The 26,025-nt window shown below is 40.0% G+C and overlaps 1 protein-coding gene across 1 annotated transcript in view; it reads left to right on the top strand.

Annotated features, from left to right (window-relative positions):
* Nucleotides 1–26,025, top strand: part of LOC144500017 (protein diaphanous homolog 3-like) — a 606,420-nt gene that overhangs the window by 46,078 nt on the left and 534,317 nt on the right. Inside the window, exon 4 of the mRNA XM_078222760.1 lies at nt 15,259–15,363. Within this exon, the coding sequence (XP_078078886.1) occupies nt 15,259–15,363 (105 nt within the window). The remainder of the gene's footprint in view (nt 1–15,258; nt 15,364–26,025) is intronic.

Genomic DNA, 26,025 nt, shown 5'->3' with positions numbered 1-26,025 from the left:
GGCAGAAGACGTGCCTATGGCTCTTGATGCATACTTAGCATCTGTTTTCACAATGCAGACATTTTAGTTAAGGAAGAGTGTGGAACATTGAATGGAATGGACATAGTGGGAAAGGAAACGTTAAAGGGCTTAGAATTCTTGTATTGTTTTGTGGTATGCATCAATAATATAGATTTAAATGCAAGTTGCATGATTCAAAAGATTGCAGGTAGTATCAAAATTGGCCACCTAGTGATAGTGTGGAAGAAAGCTTAGATCACATGAACAGCTCAACAGGCATACATAAAAGTACAAATGGAATTCAATGCAGAAAAGTGCGAGGCAATGCATTTTAAGATGGAAAACAAAGCAAGGAGATATACAATAAATGTTTGATTACTGAGATATACAAAGGAGCAGAGGGACCTTGGACTGTGCAGCCACAGATCCCTGAAGGTTCGACAGGTTGTAAATATAATTTAGAAAGCATATGGGATACTTTCCTTTTATTGAGAAAGGCATAGAGTATAAGAATTGGGAGTGTATGCTAGTGCTGTATAAAACACTGATCAGGCACCATGAAAGAGGAGTAATGTAGAGGAGCAATGTGACCATAAGAGGGTACCAGGAATGGTCAAGATTGGATAGGCTGGGGTTTCCCTTTGAATGGAAGAGGCTGAGTGGAGATTTATTTGAAATGTATAAAATTGAGGGGGTCTGGAATGGTCTTATTTTATGTAACAAATATATTGTAATTACAAAGGGGTATTTTTTCACCCTCGGGGTGTGGAATTCCCTGCCTAAATGGCTGATACAGGCAGAAACTTCCATCACATTTAAATATCACTTGGATGTGTACTTGAAGCGTCAGAACCTGCAAGACCAGATATTTTATTTTCTGATCCATCAACATGAGAAGAACTATTAACGTAACAAGTGCTCACCAACAAATACATCAAAATAATTTCAATTATGTCTCCAAGTCTCCTCCCTCAGTCCAGACAAAATCCAATATCTTACTACATTAAGGATCTTCCACCTAATTGGCAAAACTAACGATGAGCAGGTGTGTGATGCAATTCATAATATTCACATTCAACTATAGCAGATGATACTAATAACTTAAAGCAAACATTTGATTTTTCTCTTGCACAGTTCATAATCTGATCTCTTAAGTTATCAGGTAACAGAAAGCCACCTGTCTATATTTGTGTTAGCCTTTGGAGAATATCACGCATTTCCAACTTCTTTCCTGCTTCTATGGAACCCAGCCACAATGTTCATTTACTGAACATGCCAATTTGCTGCACCAGATTGTATTCAAATTACTGTGCAGCTGGTATTAGTCAATGTTGCAATTAAACCAAAATTAGAATGATTTACGAAAAATATTCTCGAGTGTCATGTCCATAATAAATGAGATCATAAACTGTTTAAATCAATCTTTACTTCCTCTCCATTTAAAAATAGATTTTGCTGGACCAAAAACATGGTTGCTGCGGGTCACGTGATTTTCAAGTTAGCTGCAGTTCTAGAAACTTCCAACAGTAATTACAAGACAAAGATCACCTTTCATCTTTGTGGAATCTTGCACCTAACATTGTGTGGACCTATTATTTAACTAAACAAGGAAGCAGAAGGTGGCTGTATCCCCAGTCTGGACAAGGAGCCCTCAAAACTCATTATACTTAGAGGTGCTAATAGCCACTGTCTGAGGTGAACAATGGATTGTGACAGAGACATAAAACTGATTGTTAAGCTGAAACTGACTCCTCAATGGACAACACATGACCTAGGTACCTTTGGCTTTTGGAAAGTTTTCACGTTGTATTGCTGGACTCCCAGGCAGTGTAGAGCGAACATTTAGCCTGTCAACACTCAAGCAGGATTTCAGGCTGACAACAAAGACCTCCTCGAATCCTGGTTCTCTGGCAGATTCCTGTCATTCCCTGTAGAGTGGACCAAGTCTCTGAATACCAACTTCATTTTGCTGTGTCATCACCAACCTTGAAGGAATTCAGCAAGTCCTGCTTTCAGCTGAACCCACCTGAATTTTAACTATTTCGTGCAGAAACACTCACTGGACTCTGACTATCTTTAGGGTTTTTATTTTAAGTTACTCCTTGTAATCCTCTTTGCTGTCCCTCTTGCGTGCGTATGTGTCCGCTATTCCTCCAGACTAGAATGCCTGGATAACCAATACTTCTGATTTAAACGTAGAGTTTGCTGAGTCACTTTCAAACTGACTCCTCGAACAGAAGGTTCGAGGGGAAATGCCAGAGTCTATTTCAAAAATTAAAAAATATCTGCTTACAGACAAGTGGAGAGGAAAATAAGAGTTCAATGTGCCCCTCCCTATCCATAACACCAGAGGTAAGGGCACAGACAAGAATCACACCCCCAGATTAAAAAAAACAAATTAGCCATACGTGCTCAAGAATATTGTTCAGCCAAGGATTGCGTAATAGAATTTTCCCAGGTGCATAGTATCTGTAGTAAACTGAACTGCATTGATACTTGACATTAATGAGCCACTTGTGCTTATTTAATATTGCACAAGTTCAAAATATCAAGATGAAGGAAGTTGCCATTTCTCGAGATCTCAAAATTAGCCAGCTGCTTTGGGTAAGCCAGTGAGTAGGGAAATATATAAGCACTTTAAAACAACTTAGTTATAAATGCAAGTTCTTTCAATTTTTGCTTTTATGGAGAAAAGTTAGTTCATCCCCCTCAAAAGTGTTGTGATGACTGGGGCAAGTTTCATGGGCTATTTAAGCTGAGAACATATGGGGGGGGGGGGTGGTTGGGGAGAGAAGGGTTCAGGCCTTGATTAGGGAGGAACTTTGAGAGGTTGGGTTTGATGGGCAAGAAGAAAAGACATCTAGTCCACAAGCTATTTGATTTGTTATTAAAGCTGAGGGGGGTGTGGGGGCAGTGGTGGTGTAAGCAAGAGCAGACAGTTGATACTGGAAGCCATTGGTCATTTGCTCTCAGGGTGATCCTGGAATAGTAATCTAATTCGGCAGATAAAAATGTGGCTTGATAGCACTTGACATGGTCCAGCAAAATCTTGATGGATCACTAAAATAACTGTGTACCAGATAAATTCAGCTTTGGACCCCTTGGACACAGGGAGTAAAGATGGAGACCAGATCAGGGGACGACTAAGGTGGGGGAGTACAATGGCTTTACTGGGAACAAAGATCTCAAATGTAGAGAGAGGGAATAGGTAAGCAGATTGATAGTTGCAGAATAATCATAGGTGAATGGTAGGCCAAAGATCAGATTCTTAGTATGAATGTGCAGTTTTGCATGACTTGGGAGTAGAGATTTTCTCAAGTTGGGCATGGATAGAGGATGAGTATGATGAGCAATACAAGTGGTTGGTGATGACTTGCGCTGTGAGATCATGGGAGAAAGGCAACCTGGGATGATGAGGCCAATGACTAAATATGGGTAAGTTCATACAGAAGGAGTGGTTTGAGGAGAGCAGTAAAGTCAGTAGTACAACAAGCAAAGTGAATCAAGATAGAGATTCAAGTCAAATGAAGACTCCATCAGTGTTGAGGCTGAGGGAGGACAGCTCAGTGGACTGAGGGAGAGGCATTAAACAAAGAGGATTTTAAACCGAGGACTTACTCAGTTAATGGTCGGGTGTTGGGGAGAGTTACAGAACAAAGCGATCTAGGGGTACATGTTCATAGCTCCTTTAAAAGTGGAGTCACAGGTGGACAGAGTGGTGAAGAAGGCATTCGGCATGCTTGGTTTCATCGGTCAGAACATTGAATACAGGAGTTGGGACGTCTTGTTGAAGTTGTACAAGACATTGGTAAGGCCACACTTGGAATACTGTGTGCAATTCTGGTCACCCTATTACAGAAAGGATATTATTAAACTAGAAAGAGTGCAGAAAAGATTTACTAGGATGCTACTGGGACTTGATGGATTGAGTTATAGGGAGAGGCTGGATAGACTGGGACTTTTTTCTCTGGAGCGTAGGAGGCTAAGGGATGACCTTGGAGGTCTATAAAATAATGAGGGGCATAGATCAGCTTGATAGTCAATATCTTTTCCCAAAGGTAGGGGAGTCTAAAACTAGAGGGCATAGGTTTAAGGTGAGAGGGGAGAGATACAAAAATGTCCAGAGGGGCAATTTTTTCTCACACAGGATGGTGAGTGTCTGGAACAAACTGCCAGAGATAGTAGTAGAGGCGGGTACAATTTTATCTTTTAAAAAGCATTTAGATAGTTACATGGGTACGGTGGGTGTAGAGGGATATGGGCCAAATGCGGGCAATTGGGATTAGCCTAGGGGTTTTTAAAAAAAAAAGGTGGCATGGACAAGTTGGGCCGAAGGGCCTGTTTCCATGCTGTAAACCTCTATGACTCTGACTAAATCCATTTGCACACATTTTGTTGTAATAAGGCCCTATCTTTCTTTTTTCAGGAAGAAAACAGACTATTTGGTCCTCACAGTAATCCAAGTTGGAATACTGACTCTTCACTGTAGCTGGTTTGAAAACAATGCCTTGTGATAAACTAAACAAAACCTAACAGACCAAACCAAAATCCTTCATTTTTGCAACAACATAGCCTGATACTGACTTTCAGCTTCATATTGATCTGTTCAGATTACCTAATTGACTTAACAATTGATGCAAAAGAGGGCCACATTTTTCCCATTTCAGATAGAATACTACCCTAATCCCTCGCAATCAAATCCTGCTACTCACCCAACTCAAAAGCCATTTTTTTTGTGTTTGAGATTATTATTATTGCTCACAGGAAGTCACGCCATATGCTGCCAAATGCTATTCAAAAAACAATACATTTTCAGGGTCATTGATTTGGAGCAATTGAATAAGATGAACTGCAGCTTATTTTCAAAACACTGCTGATATTTTGAGGATAATTTTTGTGATTATGCCCATATCTGGCAATTTAAATTCACACTTTTTAATAATTTAATGACTTAACTATGTAATTTATTCTATCACAAACTGTTTCAAATAGCCAAAGGAACAGAGCTCCAGGTTGCAAATAGAATATGTCACAGTGCTGCAGAGTGAAAGGAGACATAAAGGCTGGTGATATCTGGAAACGTTAAGTATGAACATCAGGAATTGTGGCTCCAGAGGAAGAACCAGGCGCTCAGTTGCAGTATGATGGAATGCTGGAAGAGACAGTCTTAATGTTTGGGAGCATGGAGAATTTACCAGGGTCTGATAATAGTAGGTGCAATAAAGAGTGAAGTCAGAATCCAGGAGCATGATGAGGTCCATGAAAGCAGTGCAGTTTGGCAGTGATGGGAGATGCAACATGTCAGCAGAGGTGATTGCAATATGGAGTGGGAGATCTGAAGAGATGGACTGCAAGGAATAGGATGTTGGGATTCGACATGCAAAAAGTGTTCATGGGGTGCCATTGAAGATATGTTGGGCAATTTCCAGGGGAAGGAAGGATAGGGGAAGAAATGGTCAAATTTGTGGATTGGGAAAACAAATGCACAGCATTGGGAGGGTGACTTCAGCGGTCACGGGCATTCGGCCTCTGATTTTCGGGAAAGTGTTCTCCAAGGGCAAGTGTTCTTCACGACACACGACAGCGCAGAGCCGCTGAGCAGAGACTGATAGCCAGGTTCCGCACACATGAGGACGGCCTCAACCGGGATATTGGGTTAATGTCACACTATCTGTAACCCCCACAACTTGCCTGGATGTGCAAAATCTCACTGGCTGTCCTGTCTGGAGACAATACACATCTCTTTAACCTGTGCTTAATGCTCTCTCCACTCACATTGTCTGTACCTTTAAGACTTGATTAGCTGTAAAGACTCACATTCCAATCATTATTCATGTAAATTGAGTTTGTGTCTTTGTGCCCTGTTTGTGATCAGAACTCCCACCCACCTGACGAAGGAACAGCCTGTTCCGAAAGCCAGTGGCTTTTGCTACCAAATAAAGCTGTTGGACTTTAACCTGGTGTTGTTAGACTTCTTACAGGATGGAATAAAAGCAGGAACTGGGGATGATACAAAGGCTCAGGATAAAAAAAATTATAGTGGTGTGCTAAGTAGGATGGGGCACCAAGGATTGGAGTCAGATGAGCCAACAAAACAGGCTTTGTTATTTATGCGGATTGCTAGGTATTATACATAAGATGCCACCAACATCATCCTACACACTTTCTCCAATGTAATCATCCTTGCTGTGACATTGTGGTGTTGACTTTCCTAATAAATGACTGACACTTGTCCCTCCACACCCATACCCAATTTATGCAATTACAAGGCTATTTACCTAGTAGGGTTCTTTTTATTCACTTGGACCAGTAACGTCTCAGGGAGGGAAGTAGAAGTACATGCAAACATATGAATTAGGAGCAGTAGGCTATTCAGCCCCTCAAACCTGCTCTAACATTTGATAAAATCATGGCCGATCTGATCGTGTCCTCTACTTTCCTGTCAACCCACTGCTCTTTGTAACTTAGATCCTTGATTGACAAGGAAGTCAATCTGATTGAGTACAAAAAATATTCAATGAGTCAGCCTCCACTGCTCCCTGGAGAAGAGAATTTCAAACTGAAAACACTGAGAACACTTCTCTTGTTTTAAAATTCCTGGTTAACTATGTGATGTAAAGAGTATTGCTACCCATAGTTGCAGACTGCATCATATATGTCAAAGTGTATGTTAGCATAGCAACTTGGACTTGTTGAGGGAACTAGTTGGCTCAGATGGCTGGTGTGGATCAGATTGGTGCTTACAGCTTAGGGCATGAACCTCCTTCTGTCTGGGGTGATTCAAGACCTGCCTCCCTGTCCTACCTGTGGTGAAAGTTGTGGCATTGTGGGTGAAACCTGCCTTTGGGCAGAGCACTCAAGGTGGTGGTCACGGTTACAAAGGTTGCTAAGGGTTCAGTGGGGGTAGCTGACTGGAGAAAAAGATGGAAAGGAAATTGAGCTATTAAGGGCCATATTTTCTCAACCTTCTCCAAATGCCCTTTCTCTCTGCAACCTAACAAGCTACAATAATTAAAAAAAAATTACAGTGGATGCTGGAATCTGAAAAACAGAAAATGCTGGAAAATCTCAGCAGATCTGACAGCATCTGTGGAGAGTGAAGAGATCTAACGTTTCAAGTTTGGATGACCCTGGACTTGAACCACGGTTTGCACAGCACAAGAAAAGAACCCTCAATATGAGAAATTGTAACTGGGTGGTAATGGTGGGAGCCCTGAATCTGAATCACTTGCAACAAAACTGACACTGCTCCCTACAGTTTTGTTGAGTCACGCTATTTTATGCTATTTTACCTCTCCCTTCACTTCAGACTACTTTTGCAATTGAAAAGTTTGTTGTAAATAAAAAATGAAAAGTTTATTTATTAGTCGCATTGACATAAAATGGACAGTGAGGTGAAATGGTATCATGAGCTGCGGGTGTGCAAGTTTAAATTTCCAAAACACTTTAACTTAATCAATGTGGTCCCTGTGAAATGTGCAAAGCAGCGCATGGTTGTCATTGATAGAAACAACCGACATGTCAAATTTTGTCAATTTCATGGAGAGTCATAGAATCCCGACAGGCTGAATGGCCTCCTTCTGCACTATCAAACCTCCACCGACAACAATCCCACCCCACCCCTATCCTTGTAAACCCCTGTGTTTAATTTACTAATTTCTCTGAGCATAGCCAATCAACCTAACCTGCACATTTTTGGACTGGGGGAGGAAACTCGAGCACCCGGAGGAAACCCACGCAGACACGGAGAGAGCATGCAAACTCCACACAGACAATCATCCAAGGCTGGAATTGAACTTGGGTCCTTGGTGCTGTGAGACATAGTGCTAACTGCAGTGCTACCATGCTGCCAACTTAATGTCCTCCAGCCTGCATACAAGTAAATACAGTTAATATACATAATGAATAACAGACTCCAGAATTTGGGCAAACAATTTAGCCTCCCACTCCCAGTGCAGTACTCAAGGTATATTGCATACTCAGAAGTGCCGCCTTTTGGATGAGATGTTGCCAAGGCCTTGACTTGCTCTTAGGGTGGATATAAAAGATCCCATGTGAAGTCGGAAAATATACCTCTATAGGCTGGTATGAGTCAAAATACAGTCAGGCTTTATTCTCACAAGCTTATGGGAGAACCTGACCCCTTGAAAGCGGAAGCCAAAGTTCTCACTGAACACAAGAAGCATGGATATTTATACATCAGGGTTCCCAATACAAGTCATGAAGCAAAGTCCAGTTAACAGTCCTTGATCGTAAATTATAGTTCCTTTAACAGCTTCTGATCGTCTTTGGATCATGGTTAGAGACCATCTGGTATCCTTGGGTCATAAAGCACAATTCTTCAGGTCGTTGCAGTCAAGGTGTCACCTCTGGTCCCCTGCTCTTCCCGCAGCGTTTCCTTTGAAGTGACTGAGTGCAACTGTCCCAGTGGGAGTCCTCCTTCAAACGGCCTTTCTCGCACTCTACCATTTGGTCGCTGCTTCCTCTGTTTAAATCATAGACAAGCCTCCGGGAAAGAAAGACTAACATCTATACTCAACTGTCTGTTTTATCAGAATGATATAAACAAGCGAGGGAACCATGAACAAATGGCTTATACTAAAAATAAAAGATGAAACCAAGAACAAATGGCTTATACTTCTACCAGGAGCAATATAAACAAAGGGGTGACTAGCCACAAGGAAGCATTATGTTTATGATACATTCCAGATACAAAGTTCAACCTTTTAGGCACAAAATACATTGAGTACAAAAAAAAACATTAACCCTTTCCCTTCTTCACTATGGCACTATTTTGAAGAAGAAAAGAGGAATCACCCCTGGTTTCCTGCCTCTTATCCTCAAATCAACGTTTCAAAAACAGTTATCTGGCCTTGATCACATCACAATTTTTGGGAGCTTACTATATGCACATTGACTCCCTGTTTCCTACATCATAAAATACTGCTTTTTACTATTTCCTCCGTTATTATTTGATGTGTAGTGTATGGACTGTGGTTTGTTGATTTTCACTGAGACCATTACATTGTCTAAAGCTAACTAGAATTCTAGTCAGGTTCAGCTTAATCTGCTACTTGCTAGTTGACAGTAGATTATCTTGAGATAGTTTAAGATTTCTGTTACATTTACAAAAGTAAATAGAAATTCACATAAGACCTTGCTTCATAGTATAAAAATCTATTTGAGTTCTGAACTAACCATTATTGCAAGCACAATTCTTTTGCATTTGGCCCTCATCTAAAAGTCTCGTATTAAAATAACAGCACCTCTGACATGTCATTTAACTGGTACTGAAGATCTATGCAGACTTCCTTGTCTACTTGTAAAATTAAACCATAACTTTATTTTCTTGTGGACCCTCAAGTAAACTGCCAAACTTGAGAGGTTCTTCAACTTATCTTTTATTGATTGGCCCCTCCAGCGAAAACTAGCCCAAACGTGTTTGTTCATAGGAAGAGTTTTTTGTGAATGTACATTGAGGTTGGAATTCTCCCAAATAAATTCTAAGTGTTGAATTCGTGGGAAAATTGAAGTAATTCACACTTCTTTTTCAGTGGGAGTCCACACTAGAATCTCCCACACTCTATGCAATGCAGAGGCCTATGATTATTGAGCTCCAGGTGAATTATATCCTAAATAGCTACCGAGCCTTGATTGAATTTTAATAACTGTCTCTGAATTTCCGCAAGAGCTGCCAACGAACCACACATCGAATGTGTGGCTTCGCCTTTTCCTTGAGAAACCTGCCTAGACCTTTGATTAACAGTTGAAATATCATATTGATTTTGGCTAGAAGATGATTTCTGGTAAAGCAGCTGGTTTCCTAATCTATGGTGACTGAATAAAAGAAGCCAATAGCAAGCTAATTCTGAACAGAAATACTTTGCTTTAAATTGTAACCATAATTTATCTATTTGTTGCTGTTTGACTTGTGCTTCTGCTGCTTGTATTAAAAAATTGATTTGCAGTAGCTGTGAATATATGGCTTATTTGACCAGTAATTGGAGAAATCAAGGGTTTGTAAAGGTCATTATTTCCATTGTTTCTCAATGGTAAATTGTTGCTGTCTCTGCGGCCAGCAATCTGGATAATTTATTACAACATGTCAGGTTATGGCTCCTCAGAGATGGAGAGTTATCAAAGAAGTGTCTCTGATGTTGGAATAAGAAAAAGGTATTTGTATGTGCTCAATTTTAAGCAACGATCTCTTGATTGTGGGTTGTGATCTGGTAAAACTTGGTTTAATATTCTTAGCCATTCTTCAACTGAATATTGAGGGAAAGTGGAGGCACGTTTGAAGATGAATGCATTTCAGAATATGCAAGAGGTGTGGAAGTCCTCTATTCAAGTCAAAGGCTTATGTACCAGATTCTTGGAAATGTCATGCCCAGGGAAGACACATCATACTGCTAACTTTCAGGGTATGCAGTTTATTCAATGTGGGCTCTTTGAAATTGTCAGTTTTTTAAAGGTAAAGTCAATGCGCTACAAATATGGCTGCTGAAGATCAGATGTTTATTGATTTTTAGACTGAAAAAAGTTAACTTATGTCTGAACATGCTTCAGGAAAGTTATTAAAATGTACATGACTGTGGGTGCCAGATCCTCCCTTGAAAACGTATTCGATATGTGAGACCATTTGTGAATCTGGGTATTTACGGAAATTCAGTATCAATAGCTCCCCCTCAGTGATCTTGGAATCTACAAGTTTGAAACTTAGTGAGTGTGGAGAAAACAGTTTATCACAAGCAGGTGTGAACATTGTGAGACACGGTAGCACAGTGGTGGCGGCACGGTAGCACAGTGGTTAGCACTGCTGCTTCACAGCTCCAGGGTCCCGGGTTCGATTCCCGGCTCGGGTCACTGTCTGTGTGGAGTTTACACATTCTCCTCGTGTCTGAGTGGGTTTCCTCCGGGTGCTCCGGTTTCCTCCCACAGTCCAAAGATGTGCGGGTTAGGTTGATTGGCCAGGTTAAAAAAAATTGCCCCTTAGAGTCCTGGGATGCGTAGGTTAGAGGGATTAGCGGGTAAAATATGGGGGGGTAGGGCCTGGGTGGGATTGTGGTCGGTGCAGACTCGATGGGCCGAATGGCCTCCTTCTGCACTGTAGGGTGTCTATGATTTCTAAAGGCTTGAAATTTCAAATGCTTTGTGTGTGCAATAGAAGTATTGATCATGTAGTGACATGATTGTAACCGGCTTCAGTTACCAAATCTTATTACTCCAACAACCAGTCAGAGCCCAGTCAGTCTGGATATGAACAGACCACAAGGGATCATTCTCCAGCCAGAAGAAAGAAATACAACCAGTCAACTCAGTCATTGAGAGAGGAATTCATCTACAGCTGCAAAAATGTGTCTCTTTAGAAACTCGACCATGGCTTCAGCTAGAAACCAGAGACTTCTCACTTTCATTTAATTCCAAAGAACCACGAGAGTAAACCCACCAAGACCTGCAAGACTTGAATGTAAATGTGATTTGCTGCTTGTTATTCTGTTAATCTAAATGCATGCTTTGGCTATATAATTCATCTTGTGTATGTGTGTTTCAGGGAGTGAGTGTTTTTGTTGCATTTACATTTGTGCATGTTGTGTGAATAAAACTTCTATCTTCTGATTTAAACTTATCGGAAAGCTGGTCTTGTGTCTGTTATTAAATGTCACGGCACTCAAAAGGTTTCGAACACTTCATATAAAATATACATCTTGTTTTACACAATCTACGGGTGAGGAAAAAGGGAAAAAGTTATCTTACCATTGCTCTCCTGTCTGGAACAGAAAGCTATGCTATCATGGTGCTTTTTTCTTGAAAAGAAAAGAAATTGAAATTTCAAAGGTGGCAATTGCAACCACAATTTGATTGGATGTAGAAAAGGGAATCAAAAAGAAAAAAAAAGCCAAGAGAAAATAAAAGTGACAGAGGTGGTCGAAAGAGAATGGGAGGTTTGAAGGTAGAAAGAAATGGTTGGGATGAAGGGAATTGAGAGAGATCAAAGGGGTGAATGAGAGAGAGTGTTCACAAAGGAAGAGAGGAATGAAAGGATAGAGAAAGTGAAGTATGATTGAGATGTGGAGGGGGAGAGGGCATAGTTAAAGAAGAAGAGGATCATAAGTGAGAAGTTAAATTAATGGGAGAGGAGAGAATACAGGAAAAGAGAAGGAAAGGGGAGGAGGATCAAAAAGTATAGGAAGAGGAAAACTTGGATGCAGCAAGGCAAATAATGAACACAAAAAATAATAGACCAAAAAGAGGTAGGTTGAGGCGGCAGAGGCGCAAGGAAGGAAGGAAAGCAAAATGGATGGAAGGGAATAAACTCGGTGGGGAAGAAGGGATGCAGGAAAGTAGTTGATGAAGGGCAATGACATGAGTGGGAGAAAGAAGAGGATGCAGGGAAGATGAAGACAGAATGGGATTAAGATAAATGTCAGAAGCGAGTGAGAAACCTTGTTTGATCGATGGTCTTAAAATGAGCTGACATTGTTTAGGCTGAAAGAAGGTAGGCATTTGTTTGAATCTTAGCTGAAGTTTTGCATATTGTTACTCACTATGCATGTTGAAATAGGAACAGAACATGCTGGAAATATTTGGAAGATGATGGCAACATTATGGGAGTTGCGCCATAACTTGCTGAGTATTTCCAGCATTTTCTGCCTGTATTTCTGATTTTCAGCATTAACTTTTTGATTGCTGTCTCCATTGAATGCTGGTCTTTCAGAATCTGCATTGGCTTTCATTTTTTCAAGTATTATTTTTCCCACAATATTGCCAACTGTAAAATCATCCATAAGCCAGTGTTAATTTAATTTAAAAAGTAAAGATTATTTCAAAAATGCTGATAAATGAGTGGTAAATTGATGCACTTACATTAATATAGCTGAAAGTGGACTTCTCACAAAAATACATATTTTTAACTAGAGTATCTCTTCCATAACCTGTGACTAATCTGATTTTGCAGAATGAAATTGATTTTGAATAAAAATATTGAATGATATGCTAATTATATTGGTTTCTTAGTAATTAAAAAAACAAATAATTTAAAACATGCCTATTAGTTTCCTAGTGCCTAAAGGAAAAAGCTTAATTTTTAAGAACCACCTGAAACACTTGCAAGCGAGTGCAATTAATGGAAATGTGGTTGGTCTGGTGGGAGGGGCACCTTTTTAAAAATTTGTGCATAAAATTGCAGAAATTTGATTAGCACTGGATATAATTGGCAGTTCTGCTTTCTTTACACACTTTAGTTAGTTTTGGGCCAGTAGCATTAAAAAACACAAAGCTAGACAGAAACCCAGGAAGAAGATAGCACCGAATGTTTTAGCCCATGTGTTTTTCAGGTGTTGGGAGTGGGGAATTATCTTGTGTTAATGGTCTCTTTATAACCCAAGTTCCTCTCTGGTTTGATTTCTTGTACTCAGCCACTGGCTTCAAATAAATCATCATATGACTAAGTTGCCTGGCAGATAAATGTTAAAGGGGATGATTCTCTTTCCACATAGTTTAGAACAACTACAGTGAAGGAAACATCTCTTTGAATAGAATTTGGTTGAAATTCTGGGTTTAGCTATATGATTTGAACCTCTTGTTAGCTGAAGGATTTTGCTAACAGTGAATTCAACTTTTGGTATAGTGAAGCTGATGAGATAGAGGGAGTTTGAATGCTAAATTTCGCAATTAAAAAATATTAGAACCAGCAGAGCTGTGACCCAAAATGAAAACAAAATGCGAGAAAAAACTCAGCAGGCCTGGCAGCCTCTGTGGAGAGAGAAATAAGAGTCATGTTTCAAGCTCAGTGTAACTTTTCTTCAGAACTTGATTTCTACATTTGTATTTATTTTAGAGTTCTGACCTGAGGTGGTTACGCCTCAGATGTAGAGATGCTAAGTTGAACGGGATGTTTGCAGTTATTTGGTTTGAAGAGATTTGAAGAGAAAAGTCTGCCGGAAGTCGTGGAAAGCCCAAGAAATCCCAATCCTTATACGAACCGTTGAAGCAGTATTCGGATCCAGTGGATAATTTTTTAATTTTTGCGAGGCATCTGGCTTGAGTTTTGGAGTGCAAGTCGAATGGGTGTAGGAGAAAAGTGGATTCAGGGAATTCATTTTAGAATCCTTACAGTGCCGAAGGGGGCCATTTGGCCCATCGAGTCTGCACAGACTATCTGAAAGAGCATCTTACTCATTAATACCTGGGTTGTCAGATTTAAACAAAAATAAACATGTTACTGGCCTCGACCGAGATTATTGACTTGGGACTCTAGCAGGATTGTGAATTAACAAATTGTGATGGCTGACTTGGAAATCAGCTAAATTTTAGGCTAACAAGTTTACATGAATTTCACTAAACATTATGCAAGGCAGGATAGCTGTATTAGTGGCGAAGACTTTAGATATTTGAAGAGGTCAATACATGTCCTGACCTTCACATGTATGCATGCACATAAATGTGTGCACACAATCGTTATGCAGTAGGTGTTAACTTCTGGCCAAATTAAGATTCAATGATGGAAGGCAAAAAATAGAGAGTTCACTGTTTGAACTCTTCACTGTTGTTAATGGCTGAGTTTTTTTTAAACAGTGGTCCTGTTTTTTCTCCCCCATTGGAAACACTGCTTTGGGATTTTGAAATGTCCTCCAGAACGCCTCTGTTGACCCCAGTTTTTAAAAACGCAAGTAGAGTTCCTTTCAATTGAAATTTTCTATCTTTGTGATGGATTCCTCAATGTAAGAGGGATAGGGCTCTGAACTTAAACAGTAGGGAGCAAGCAATGGTATTACTGCTCCATTTGCAGATGATGCCATTCATAAGATGATTTGGTTTTTACTGTATGGGAAGCTTTGTTGCAAATGGATTGGTTGCTAGATTTGCCAATATAACAATAGTATGAGCACTTACATCAAATGAAAAAAAAGTACTTTTTTGGCTGTGAAGCACTGGGAACAACCTGAGAATGAGAAAAGCACAATATAAGTGCAAGCTGTTCTGTTCTTCATACCTCCAGGCCTGACTTTTGGTAAGAACGTAGTGGGGAAATTTCAAGAGTCTCCGCACCCAAATTTAGGAAAGAATCTTTTGGGTGCCTAAATCTGGAAATTTATAAGTTGAACTCTGTGTTTTAAAACTGCTTCTAAAGGTCACATAGACATGAGGTGGCACCAGTCAATAGAGGTTTAATGATAGGATTTGTTGCTTGTCATGACTAATAACGTGGCCATTTACAGCATTTCAGCAAGTTAATTTAGCTAATTGTTATCTTTATAGGAAGATATGAACTTAAACGAAGAACGAAAGGCTCCTCTGCGCGAGAAGGACATGACTATTAAAAGGGAAATGGTTGTGCAATACATTGGTGCAACTTCCAATATTGTAAGTAAAACATGAATCTGTTTTTAAATTCTATTTAGTTGTTTTTAAAGAGTCAAGCCAGTTGAATCATAAAGATATTTTGTGTACATCGTTCCAGATATTAGCCAGCTGAACAACTTTAAGTTTTTAACTGAATGCAACTTATGCTTTCTTTGAGTGAAATCAAGTTCTCTGACTAGCCTTTTTAAAGTAATCTAACTGGGATCTCCTGATGCTGCTCTTGGGCAAACATTGTAAGACCATGTTTATATCTCTTGTACTCTGTCTTGCTTTTTGTTGGCCATATTCCTGTACTATATATCCCTTATGACTAGATAATAAATATTTTGAAAGAAAATGTTAACCATTTTCCCCAAGTTTAGATGCATTTGCTTTACTTGAGGAACAAATGTTGAAAGACATTTCATGTGCCTCAGAAAAAATGGTTGTAGCTTTATAATAATGTCTCTGATCTCTTGAATATGAGCAACCAATGACCACTCACTTTTACTTCAATAACATGTAATTTCCCTGTGATAAATCTGATTTCTACTTCCAGTCTAAATGATATTCTTTGAAAGCAGATTATTTTTCACCCTATTAAAGTGGCATGGAATGTATTCTGGATATTTCGTCTGACTTCTGTTGGATAACTCAGTGGTGCAAAGGTATATTTATTGTTTGTCCTGATGTATGCTGCTTCTGTCCTTAACATACTTAAGAACTATCAGTTCGTCAATTTGCCTTTGGAAATCTCCGTTTCCTGCAAGCATCCATAAAGTGAGGGCCGATATTGTAATCATTGGAAGATATATAAAATATGGATAATTATTTTTTCAGTTGAAACATAGAAATTAGGAACATGGGTAAGCCATTTGGCCCATTGAAACTGCTCCACCATTCAATGTGATCATGGCTGATCCTCTATCTCAATGCCATACTCCTGCACTCCCCCGATACCCGTGGCACCTTTAGAGACTAGAAATCATTTGCTCATTTAATATATTTGCTCATTAAATATATTCAGTGACTTGGTCTTCACAGGCTTCTGTGGTAGAGGATTCCACAGGTTCACCACCCTCTGATCTTAAACAGTCTACCCCATATCGTAAGACTGTGACCCTTTGTTCTAGAGACCCTAGCCAGAGGAAATATCATCCCAAATTTCAGTCTGTCCAGCCCTGTCAAAATTTTACATTTTTCAAATAGGTCCCCCCTTATTCGTCTGGGCCTAGACGACCCAATCTCTGCTTATGTGACAATCCAGTGTTTCAGTTATCAGTCTGGTGAACCTTCACTGCACACTCTCGATGGAAAGTGCGTTCTTTCTTCGATAAGATGACCAAAACTGCACTCCAGGTGTGGTCTCACCATGGCCCTGTACAGATGCAGGAAGACATCCGTACTCAAATCCTCTGCAATGAAGGCCAACTACCATCTGCTGCCTTAACTGCTTGCTGCACCTGCATGTTTGCTTTCAGTGACAGGTTTACAAGGTTACCCAGATTCTTTTTTTTACATCAACATTTCCCAATCTGCCACCATTTCAACAGGACTCTGTCATTCTCTTTTTTTGAAACTGAAGTGGATAACTTCACATTTACCCATGTTGTACTGCATCTGCTATGTATTTGCCCACTGATTCAACTTGTCTAAATTGTCTTGAAGTCTCTTTACTTACTCCTCACTAACAATTCCACCTAGTTTTATGTCATCAGCAAACTTGGAATATTACACTCAATTCCCTCATCCAAGTCATTGATATAGAACCATAGAACCATAGAAAATTACAGCTCAGAAACAGGCCTTTTGGCCCTTCTTGTCTGTGCCGAACCATTTTATGCCTAGTCCCACTGACCTGCACTTGGACCATATCCCTCCACACCCCTCTCATCCATGAACCCGTCCAAGTTTTTCTTAAATGTTAAAAGTGACCCCGCATTTACCACTTTATCCGGCAGCTCATTCCACACTCCCACCACTCTCTGCGTGAAGAAGCCCCCCCTAATATTCCCTTTAAACTTTTCTCCTTTCACCCTTAACCCATGCCCTCTGGTTTTTTTCTCCCCTAGCCTCAGCGGAAAAAGCCTGCTTGCATTCACTCTATCTATACCCATCAAAATCTTATACACCTCTATCAAATCTCCCCTCAATCTTCTACGCTCCAGGGAATAAAGTCCCAACCTATTCAATCTCTCTCTGTAACTCAGCTTCTCAAGTCCCGGCAACATCCTTGTGAACCTTCTCTGCACTCTTTCAATCTTATTTACATCCTTCCTGTAACTAGGTGACCAAAACTGTACACAATACTCCAAATTCGGCCTCACCAATGCCTTATATAACCTTACCATAACACTCCAACTTTTATACTCGATACTCCGATTTATAAAGGCCAATGTACCAAAGGCACTCTTTACGACCCTATCCACCTGTGACGTCACTTTTAGGGAATTCTGTACCTGTATTCCCAGATCCCTCTGTTCAACTGCAGTCTTCAGAGTCCTACCATTTACCCTGTACATTCTTCTTTGGTTTGTCCTTCCAAAGTGCAATATCTCACACTTGTCTGCGTTAAATTCCATTTGCCATTTTTCAGCCCATTTTTCTAGTTGGTCCAAATCCCTCTGCAAGCTTTGAAAACCTTCCTCACTGTCCACTACACCTCCAATCTTTGTATCATCAGCAAACTTGCTGATCCAATTGACCACATTATTATCCAGATCATTGATATAGATGACAAACAACAATGGACCCAACACCGATCCCTGCGGCACACCACTAGTCACAGGCCTCCACTCAGAGAAGCAATCCTCCACAACCACTCTCTGGCTTCTTCCATTGAGCCTGTGTCTTATCCAATTTACTACCTCCCCATGTATACCTATGTATAATAATAGCTGGGGCCCAAGCCCTGATACCTGTGGTATCCCACTGGTCACCGCCTGCCACATGGTAAAAGATCCATGTATTCCTACTCTTGGTTTCCTGTCTGCTCTGCAATTCTCAATCCATGCCATCAACTTCCTATGCATTAGTTTTGCACATGAATCTCTTAAATGAACTTTGCCAAAAGCTTTCTGAAAATCCAAATACATGACATCCACTGGTTCTCCCTTATCTATTCAATAGTTGCATCCTCAAAAATCTGTAAATGGTTTCTCAAATATGATTTCCATTTCATGAATCCATGTTGACTTTGTCTAATCCTGTTGATATTTTGCAAGTTTCCTGTTATTACTTCCTTTATAATAGACTCTAGCATTTGCCCTACTAATGATGTTGGGCTAACCGGTCTGTAATTCCATGTTTTCTCACCTCAATTTTGAAATTGTGGGGTTAGATTTGTCACCCTCCAATCTGCAGAACTTGTTTCTAGGAAGATGACAACCAATGCATCCACTATCTCCATGGCCATTTCCTTTAGTACCCTGGAATGTAGATTATCAGGCCTGGGGACATTTAGCCTTTTGTCCCATTAATTTCTCCTGAATCTTTTTTACTATTCCTAATTTCCTTCAATTCTTCCTCCTCACTAGACCTTGGTGTCATTTTCTAAGAAGACAAACCTGAAGTAGTTGTTTAATTGCCCTGTCAGATATTTGTCTTCACAAATTTTTAAAAATATATATACTTGTAGAAGCTCTAAGCTTACACTCAAACCCTTATTTTTTTCCTCTTGATCAATTTCTTGGTCCACCTTTGCTGAATTCCAAACTGTTACCAAACCTCAGACTTGCTGCTTTTCAAAGCAACTTTATATGCCTCCTCTTTAGATTTAATATTAGCCTCCTTCATCCTGGGCAGTGTTGATGGCAAAATAACTATTTGGCTCCTGTACTGTTCATTTGCTTCTTTCCCAGTTTCAAATTTTATTTTTATGCATTTCTTTTACATGTCTTCCAGATTTTCACTTTTAACTTTGTCCTTCTGATTACGTGTGGCCTCTCATTTTCTTTCTTCACTTCTGTCTTTCGTCAGATGAATGTTAGTGATATACTAACTCAAAAATAATGTTGTTAACTTGATAACTGACAGCACGGTGGCACAGTGGTTAGCACTGCTACCTCACAGTGCCAGGAACCCGGGTTCAATTCCGGCCTTGGATGATTGTGTGGAGTTTGCATGTTCTGCCTGTGTCTGCGTGGGTTTCCTCTGGTTTCTTCTCACAGTCCAAAGATGTGCAAGTTAGGTGGATTGTCCCAGCTAAATTGCCCCTGTGTGTCCCAAAGGCGGGGGGAGGGAGGGAGGGGGTAAATAGGTGGGGTTATGGGGATAGAGCTTGAGTAGGATGCTCTGTTGAAGAGTCAGTGCAGAATTGATGAGCTGAATGGCACCTCCTGCACTGTAGGGATTCTATGATTCTATGATAACTGTTCATGAGGATGTGGCTGGAATGTGATCAATTAACTCATTTTTTTCAGGTTGATAGCTACCAATCCAAAACTAGCAAGTAACACAATAATCTGATGGGATAATTGGATAAATATTTGAAGGGGGGAGAATTTGCAGGTCTGCAGGGAAATGGCAGAGGTAAAGAACCAAATTTTAAAGAGACGGTACTGGCATGATAAATTTAAAGGCTTCGTTTTGTGATATATCATGCAAGGATTCTATGAATAATCCTCTGAAATTGCTTTGAGTTGCCATTTTGAATTTTTGATGCTCATATAAGTAATGTAATTTTGAAAAACCATTAAAAGCAAATATAACCTTCCTTAGAAATGGTTAATTCTTAAAAGAATTGCAAGTCCCTTAGTTTTGGTCTCTTTGAGGAAAACTAAGGTCTGAAAGGAATACTTCCATGTAGCTTGGTTAGGTTTCGTTGCTTTTTTTTGGAAAATATTTGGGTCCATCTTAATTCTGGGAAACGCCTTCCTACTATCTATGCATTGTTCTCCCGATATGATGCACTCCTATTTTTCTTTCCGGATTAACCTACCTACAGTCTTAACTGTTCTCTAGCCCATGAATAATCCTGGCTCGGGATGCCTGATTGCAACAAAAATCTGCTGAGTTACATGATTTTACTGTACCTGATGGCTGTAATTGTAACGTAGGTGAACCAATCAGAAAACCTATCAAGTAATTTGAGTAATGTGTTTTGATAAACTGTGCACAAGTCTTGCAAGGAAGCGAGGAACATAGCAAACTTCATAAACAAAAGGAGGCTATTCAATCCATTATACCCATATTTTTTGAAACCATTATCCAGCCCAATCCCACCTTCTAGCTCTTGTTCCAAAGACCTGTAGATTATGACGTTGCAAGTGTATATCCAAGTGTTTTTATATGTGATGAGGATTTCTGCCTTCTCCATCCTTTCAAGCAATGAGTTTCAGGTCCCTATCATGTTCTAGGTGAAAACATTTCTCTGTAGCTTCATTCTAATCCTTTGGCCAGTTATTTTAAATCTACGCTTACTTCCCATAGCAGAGATGTCAATAGGTTCTTCCTGTTCTCTCCATCTTGGTGCTTCATAATTTTATACAGCTCAATCAAATTGCAGGAAAACAGTCTCAGTTTATCTCACGTTGTTTTACGAGGGAAGGTTGGAGAGGCTAGGTTTGTTTCCATTAGAGCTCAAAAGAGTTAAGAGGCAACTTGATCAAAACCTTTAAGATTCTGAGGGGTAGTGACAAGGTGGATGTGGAGAAGATATTTCCTCTTGTTGGAGAAGCCAGCTTCTGATTAGACAAGCAGTTTCAGAGCAATTTTCAAAATTTATACATCAGCTACCGCACTACCATTTTTAACAAACGTTCTTTACTTTCCAGTTCTATTTTTTTGTAAATAAACCCAAGTGCTATGTTTGCTTTCCTTGTAAACCTGTGTCACTGCTTCTGCTGATTTGTGTATCTATACTGCCAGGCATCTTTACTGCTCTACCCTATTTAGCTACTTATTTTCGAGGTAATAATGCATTGCTTTTTTTTCTTGACAAAATGTAATACTTCACAATTATGTGTTGAAATTACGTTACCAATTATATGTCCATTCGCAAGTTTGTTTTAGAGGTGCTTGCAATTTGTTGCAGTCATCTGTATTGACTATCGCACCCCCAATTTGGTATCATCTGCAAATTTAGAAATCATTAATGTAAGTTGTGAACAACAGTGGTGTCAGCACTGATGCTTGTGGAACACCACTTTCCATCTCTGACTGTGCATTTCACTTTTAGTCATAAGGGCAACTAGCTAGCCATTCTGCTACTTGTCCTGAAGCCACATTCTCAGTTATATGACAGTCTTTGACAGTCTAGATTCCATCTAGTTGAATGTTGTGGAATATCTATTTTATTGCACTGAGGTCAGTTTTTGACCTCAATTGCATTATGACATCACGTTCTGGATGAGTTTATCCAAAATCTATCTTGAGCCTAAGTCACCAAGGCCATAAAGCAATTGTCTAAGTGAATCTCCAGGAGTTGATGGCATTCCTGCTGAGGTGTTTATATGGTTAGGAAACTCACTATCCTCTTCTACTTAATCTGGAACCAGGCCATTGTGCCACAAGATTACAAGACTCCTTCTATAACTCATCTGTGCAGTTGGAAGAAAAGCATCTGTGACAATCATTTTGGTATTTCACTTCTCTGTACAGTGGGAAAAATTCTTGGCAGGGTTATTCTCAACAGCCTGCTATTCATTTTACAGACTTGGTGTACCTGGAATCACAGTGTGGCTTTTGTGCTCAACAAGCAACAGGTGGCAATCTTGTCAAATTCAAGGAAAGCCTCTTGGTTCCAACAAGGACTTCTAAATGATGTTTGTTGCCTTCACTACGATCATTGGCAACGTAAACCGTGGAGGCTCGTGGAAGACATTACACAAATATGGCTGTCTAAAGATAATCAGGGTCATCTGCTCATTTCATGACGGCATGATGGGCAGTGTGATGCAAAATTGTGCCTCATCAGATGCCTTTCCTACCACCAATGGCACCAAGTAATGTTGGTCATGGAATCTGTTCTGTTTGCCATCTACTTTTCGACCATCCTTTTGTATGCGCTCAAATATCTTGATGTTGACATTCACTTGAAGACTGATGGCAACTTCTTCTCAGGCTCAGGACTCACACAAAAATCATAAAACAGCCACTAAGTGAGTTCTTGTTTGCTGTCATGGTACACACTTCAGAGAGTATCTGGTTCTTTGCCCAAGCCTCAGAATGCTGCAGCTTTACAATAAGTCTGAAGAAGACAGAAATTTTGTGTCAACCATCAACCCATTGTCACAATCATCAATACACCCCTCAAGTCAGTTCAGAAGTTCTGCTATTTTGGAAGTACCCTCCTATAAGATTCTTAAACTGAGTATCTCATCTCCCTTGTAAGTTCTGGACCCCATAATAATATCAATGATATGAAGCAACTTTGGATCCAATTTCCACTTTAATTGGAAAACCTTTCTTTGACACACAAAGTAGTAGTATACTTAAAACAATAGTTGCTTAATAAGACCTGCATACTGGTCTTTCTGGGTTTGTCAGGCCGTTGAACTGACCAAGTCATGTTTCCCAGGCTGCAGCATTGATGTCCTTTTGGGCTGTGCCTTTATACCCCTTTCTAATCCTGGTCTCTTGACATGTAAGATAATACCTTGGATTGGATCATCCATTTGCGTTTCAGTGCCTTATCAATTCCACCATGGTGCTGCAAGACCACCTGCATGTGGATATTTCCTGCTCTCAACAGCGGGATGTCTTTGGGTGCGTACCGCAATCTGCATCTTGATAAGACATGAAGAAAGCCATTACACATATCCAGAAATGCCATTGCCTATGAGAGTTATTGTCGACAGTGTGTCTAGGTACAATTAGTACTAGACATTAATGGCATGGCCATGTGTGTGTCCCTGTTCAGTTAAACTGTCTTTATTTTGAAAAAGTCCAGTATTAACCTGTTTTTGGTCAAAATTCTTCTCCCTTTGTCCTGATGTCCTCCTCACTCCATGTTCCTCCCACCCAGTGAGCTGCACATGCTGATCTACATCATAACTGCAGTACACTTTATTTACAAATAGAAAGGGATATTAAAAGTACTTGCAGCATTACAGAACTACAAGATGTATCAAAATGCCTCGCACGCCTCTACAGCACCACGGTTTTATCACCCATCACCTGGCTAAAGAAAGCTCAACATTTGATCAGGCTCGTCAACAGATTTTGGAGAGAACATGGAGTTTGTCTCAAAATAAAGATCAAAATCCACCAGGTAGTGATTCTCACATCACTTCTGTATGGGTGCAAGGCATGAACAACCCACTGGTGTCTCACAAAGCAGCTAGATGCCTTCCACCTTTGCCGTTTGAGATCCATCTGCAATATCAAGTAAGGTAGTACATTGGGTTGGCCATGTCGTTCGCAAGGAGGATTCCTGCATTCCAAAGTGATTTTCTACAGCCAGTTGAGCACAGGAATCTGCACTACAGTATGTCCAAAAGTCAAATATGAAGATATTCTGAAAATAATTCTCAGAACCTGTAAATTGGACCCTAATACTTGGGAAAGAAAATAACTAAAGGCAGATGCAATCGGATAAGTTTCTGTCAGCAAGCAATCTCAACAGAGAGCCAGGTCCCAACAAGGCAAGTGAGCATGCTGCGAAGCCAGTGCCTTCACCCACACATCTAACAGTGACAACATATCTGCAAATCAAAATTTGACTTAATATCATGTGTGAGGCAACATCAACTGAGATGGTGAATAGTTAGTCTCTTTGCTGAACCTGCATCCATCGAAGCAATTGTAGAATCCATGTGATTTGCTTACCTTCTTAATGGCTCTTCACCTCAGAAACTTGTCCCTTCCTTTTCAAAGTCACCACCGTTTCCCCTTCAAATAAAATTGACCTATCCATCTTTTTCAACTATCCTCCATCTGTATTCTAGTTTTTTTAAGAGTTGATGAACATGTCATTGGCTTCAAGTTCTGTACCTGTCATAAAACTTCCTATTCGAATCTCTCTAATCTGACTTTTGTCCTTATAGTATCACTGAGCTATAAGTTATGTTCTCTGTGACTGCAAGCTTCATGCCATGATTATCACGTCATGTTCTCCTTGATTCTCTTGACCTCCATCTTTTTCCATAGCTGGTTCTCTACACATTTCCACCGCTTTTACATGTTTCCAATCATAACTGCATTTAAACGCCCACCAATGGTCTTTCTTCCATATTATCATCTTTACCTCTGCAATCCTTCAAAAAACCAGAGATTGCTCAAATAAAAAGTTTGAATTGGAATTTGATAGAATTTTGCTTGCCAAGGACTTTAATGGATATAGAGCTGAGCTGCCTTAATGGAGCTGGGATACACATCAATCATGACCTTATTAAATGGTGGAGAAATGAATGATCTCCGATCCAATGGTTTGACTGGTCTGTCCTTGGTTTCTTTCTGTTTCCTGTCTGCATGCTACCCATTGTTTACATAATTAGCAGGTACAGAGTCTCTAGAAACTTTTTAGTTCTGTATCTCCCTCTCCGGTTTTCTATTCTCAATCACAGTATGTAGTCCTGAGAGTTTTAGTTTCCCATATGTCCTCCTTTCATGTCCTGTAATTACTAGTTGATGTATAATCTGTCTTGATCCCATTCTTTTGGAATGACTGCTCAAGACCATTGTTACTCAACCTCATATACACACACACACGTATGACTTCACCATTTTATACATTTGTCATTCCTGAGAGGGCGGCACGGTAGCACAGTGGTTAGCACTGCTGCTTCACAGCTCCAGGGTCCCGGGTTCAATTCCCGTCTCGGGTCACTGTCTGTGTGGAGTTTGCACATTCTCCTCGTGTCTGCGTGGGTTTCCTCTGGGTGCTCCGGTTTCCTCCCACAGTCCAAAGATGTGCGGGTTAGGTTGATTGGCCAGGTTAAAAATTGCCCCTTAGAGTCCTGAGATGTGTAGGTTAGAGGGATTAGCGGGTAAATATGTGGGGATAGGGCCTGGGTGGGATTGTGGTCGGTGCAGACTCGATGGGCCGAATGGCCTCCTTCTGCACTGTAGGGTTTCTATGATTCTTTCTATGAGAGCTCAAGATTTACAAATTAAGAACAGTTCTGCATCATGTGCCTGTGCTTTCTAGGTGCTGTTCTGAGATTATCTCAAGCGAACTAGTGAAAAAAGAGAGTGAGAGAGGTAGAACATTATCAAACCAGCAGAATGTACTTTTCATGTGTAAAAAGAGTTTGCTAATCACTTTGGTTTTCAGGTCACAACATTGTACAATTATTCATAACTTTATAGAATTCTAATCATGCACATTGGAGTCTAATTTGTTAATAATCCAAACTCTCTCTTCAATTGTTTTCCTAATTTTTGTGGCCTTTCTGTAGTTTTCAGTCTGTCATCTGACATCCTATTTAGTTTTGACTCATCTGCAGCGGGACAAATTTTATACTCTTTCTTCAATTTGACTTTGTTGACTCTGTTGTCTTGCTCACTCGAGGTTGCCTTGTACACTCAGCTGTCAATTTACAAGTTATTGTAATATTCAAAAAATTGGAATCTGCAGAGTAGTGAGTCGTATATTCAGTCCAGTGTCCATAAAATTATTTCTATCCAACTGAGTTTTTATTTTAATATAAGTGGCTGACTGTTGAAAATTGCATGACATGCAAATATTGAATCTATCAGTAAATAAATATTTCTTAAATGTAGTTAAGTTTTGAAATCTGA

This window comes from Mustelus asterias, chromosome 10 (assembly GCF_964213995.1).
Source record: "Mustelus asterias chromosome 10, sMusAst1.hap1.1, whole genome shotgun sequence".
NCBI lineage: Eukaryota > Metazoa > Chordata > Chondrichthyes > Carcharhiniformes > Triakidae > Mustelus > Mustelus asterias.
The sequence above is the reverse complement of the archived record's forward strand: the minus strand, read 5'-3'. Positions and strand labels throughout refer to the sequence as shown.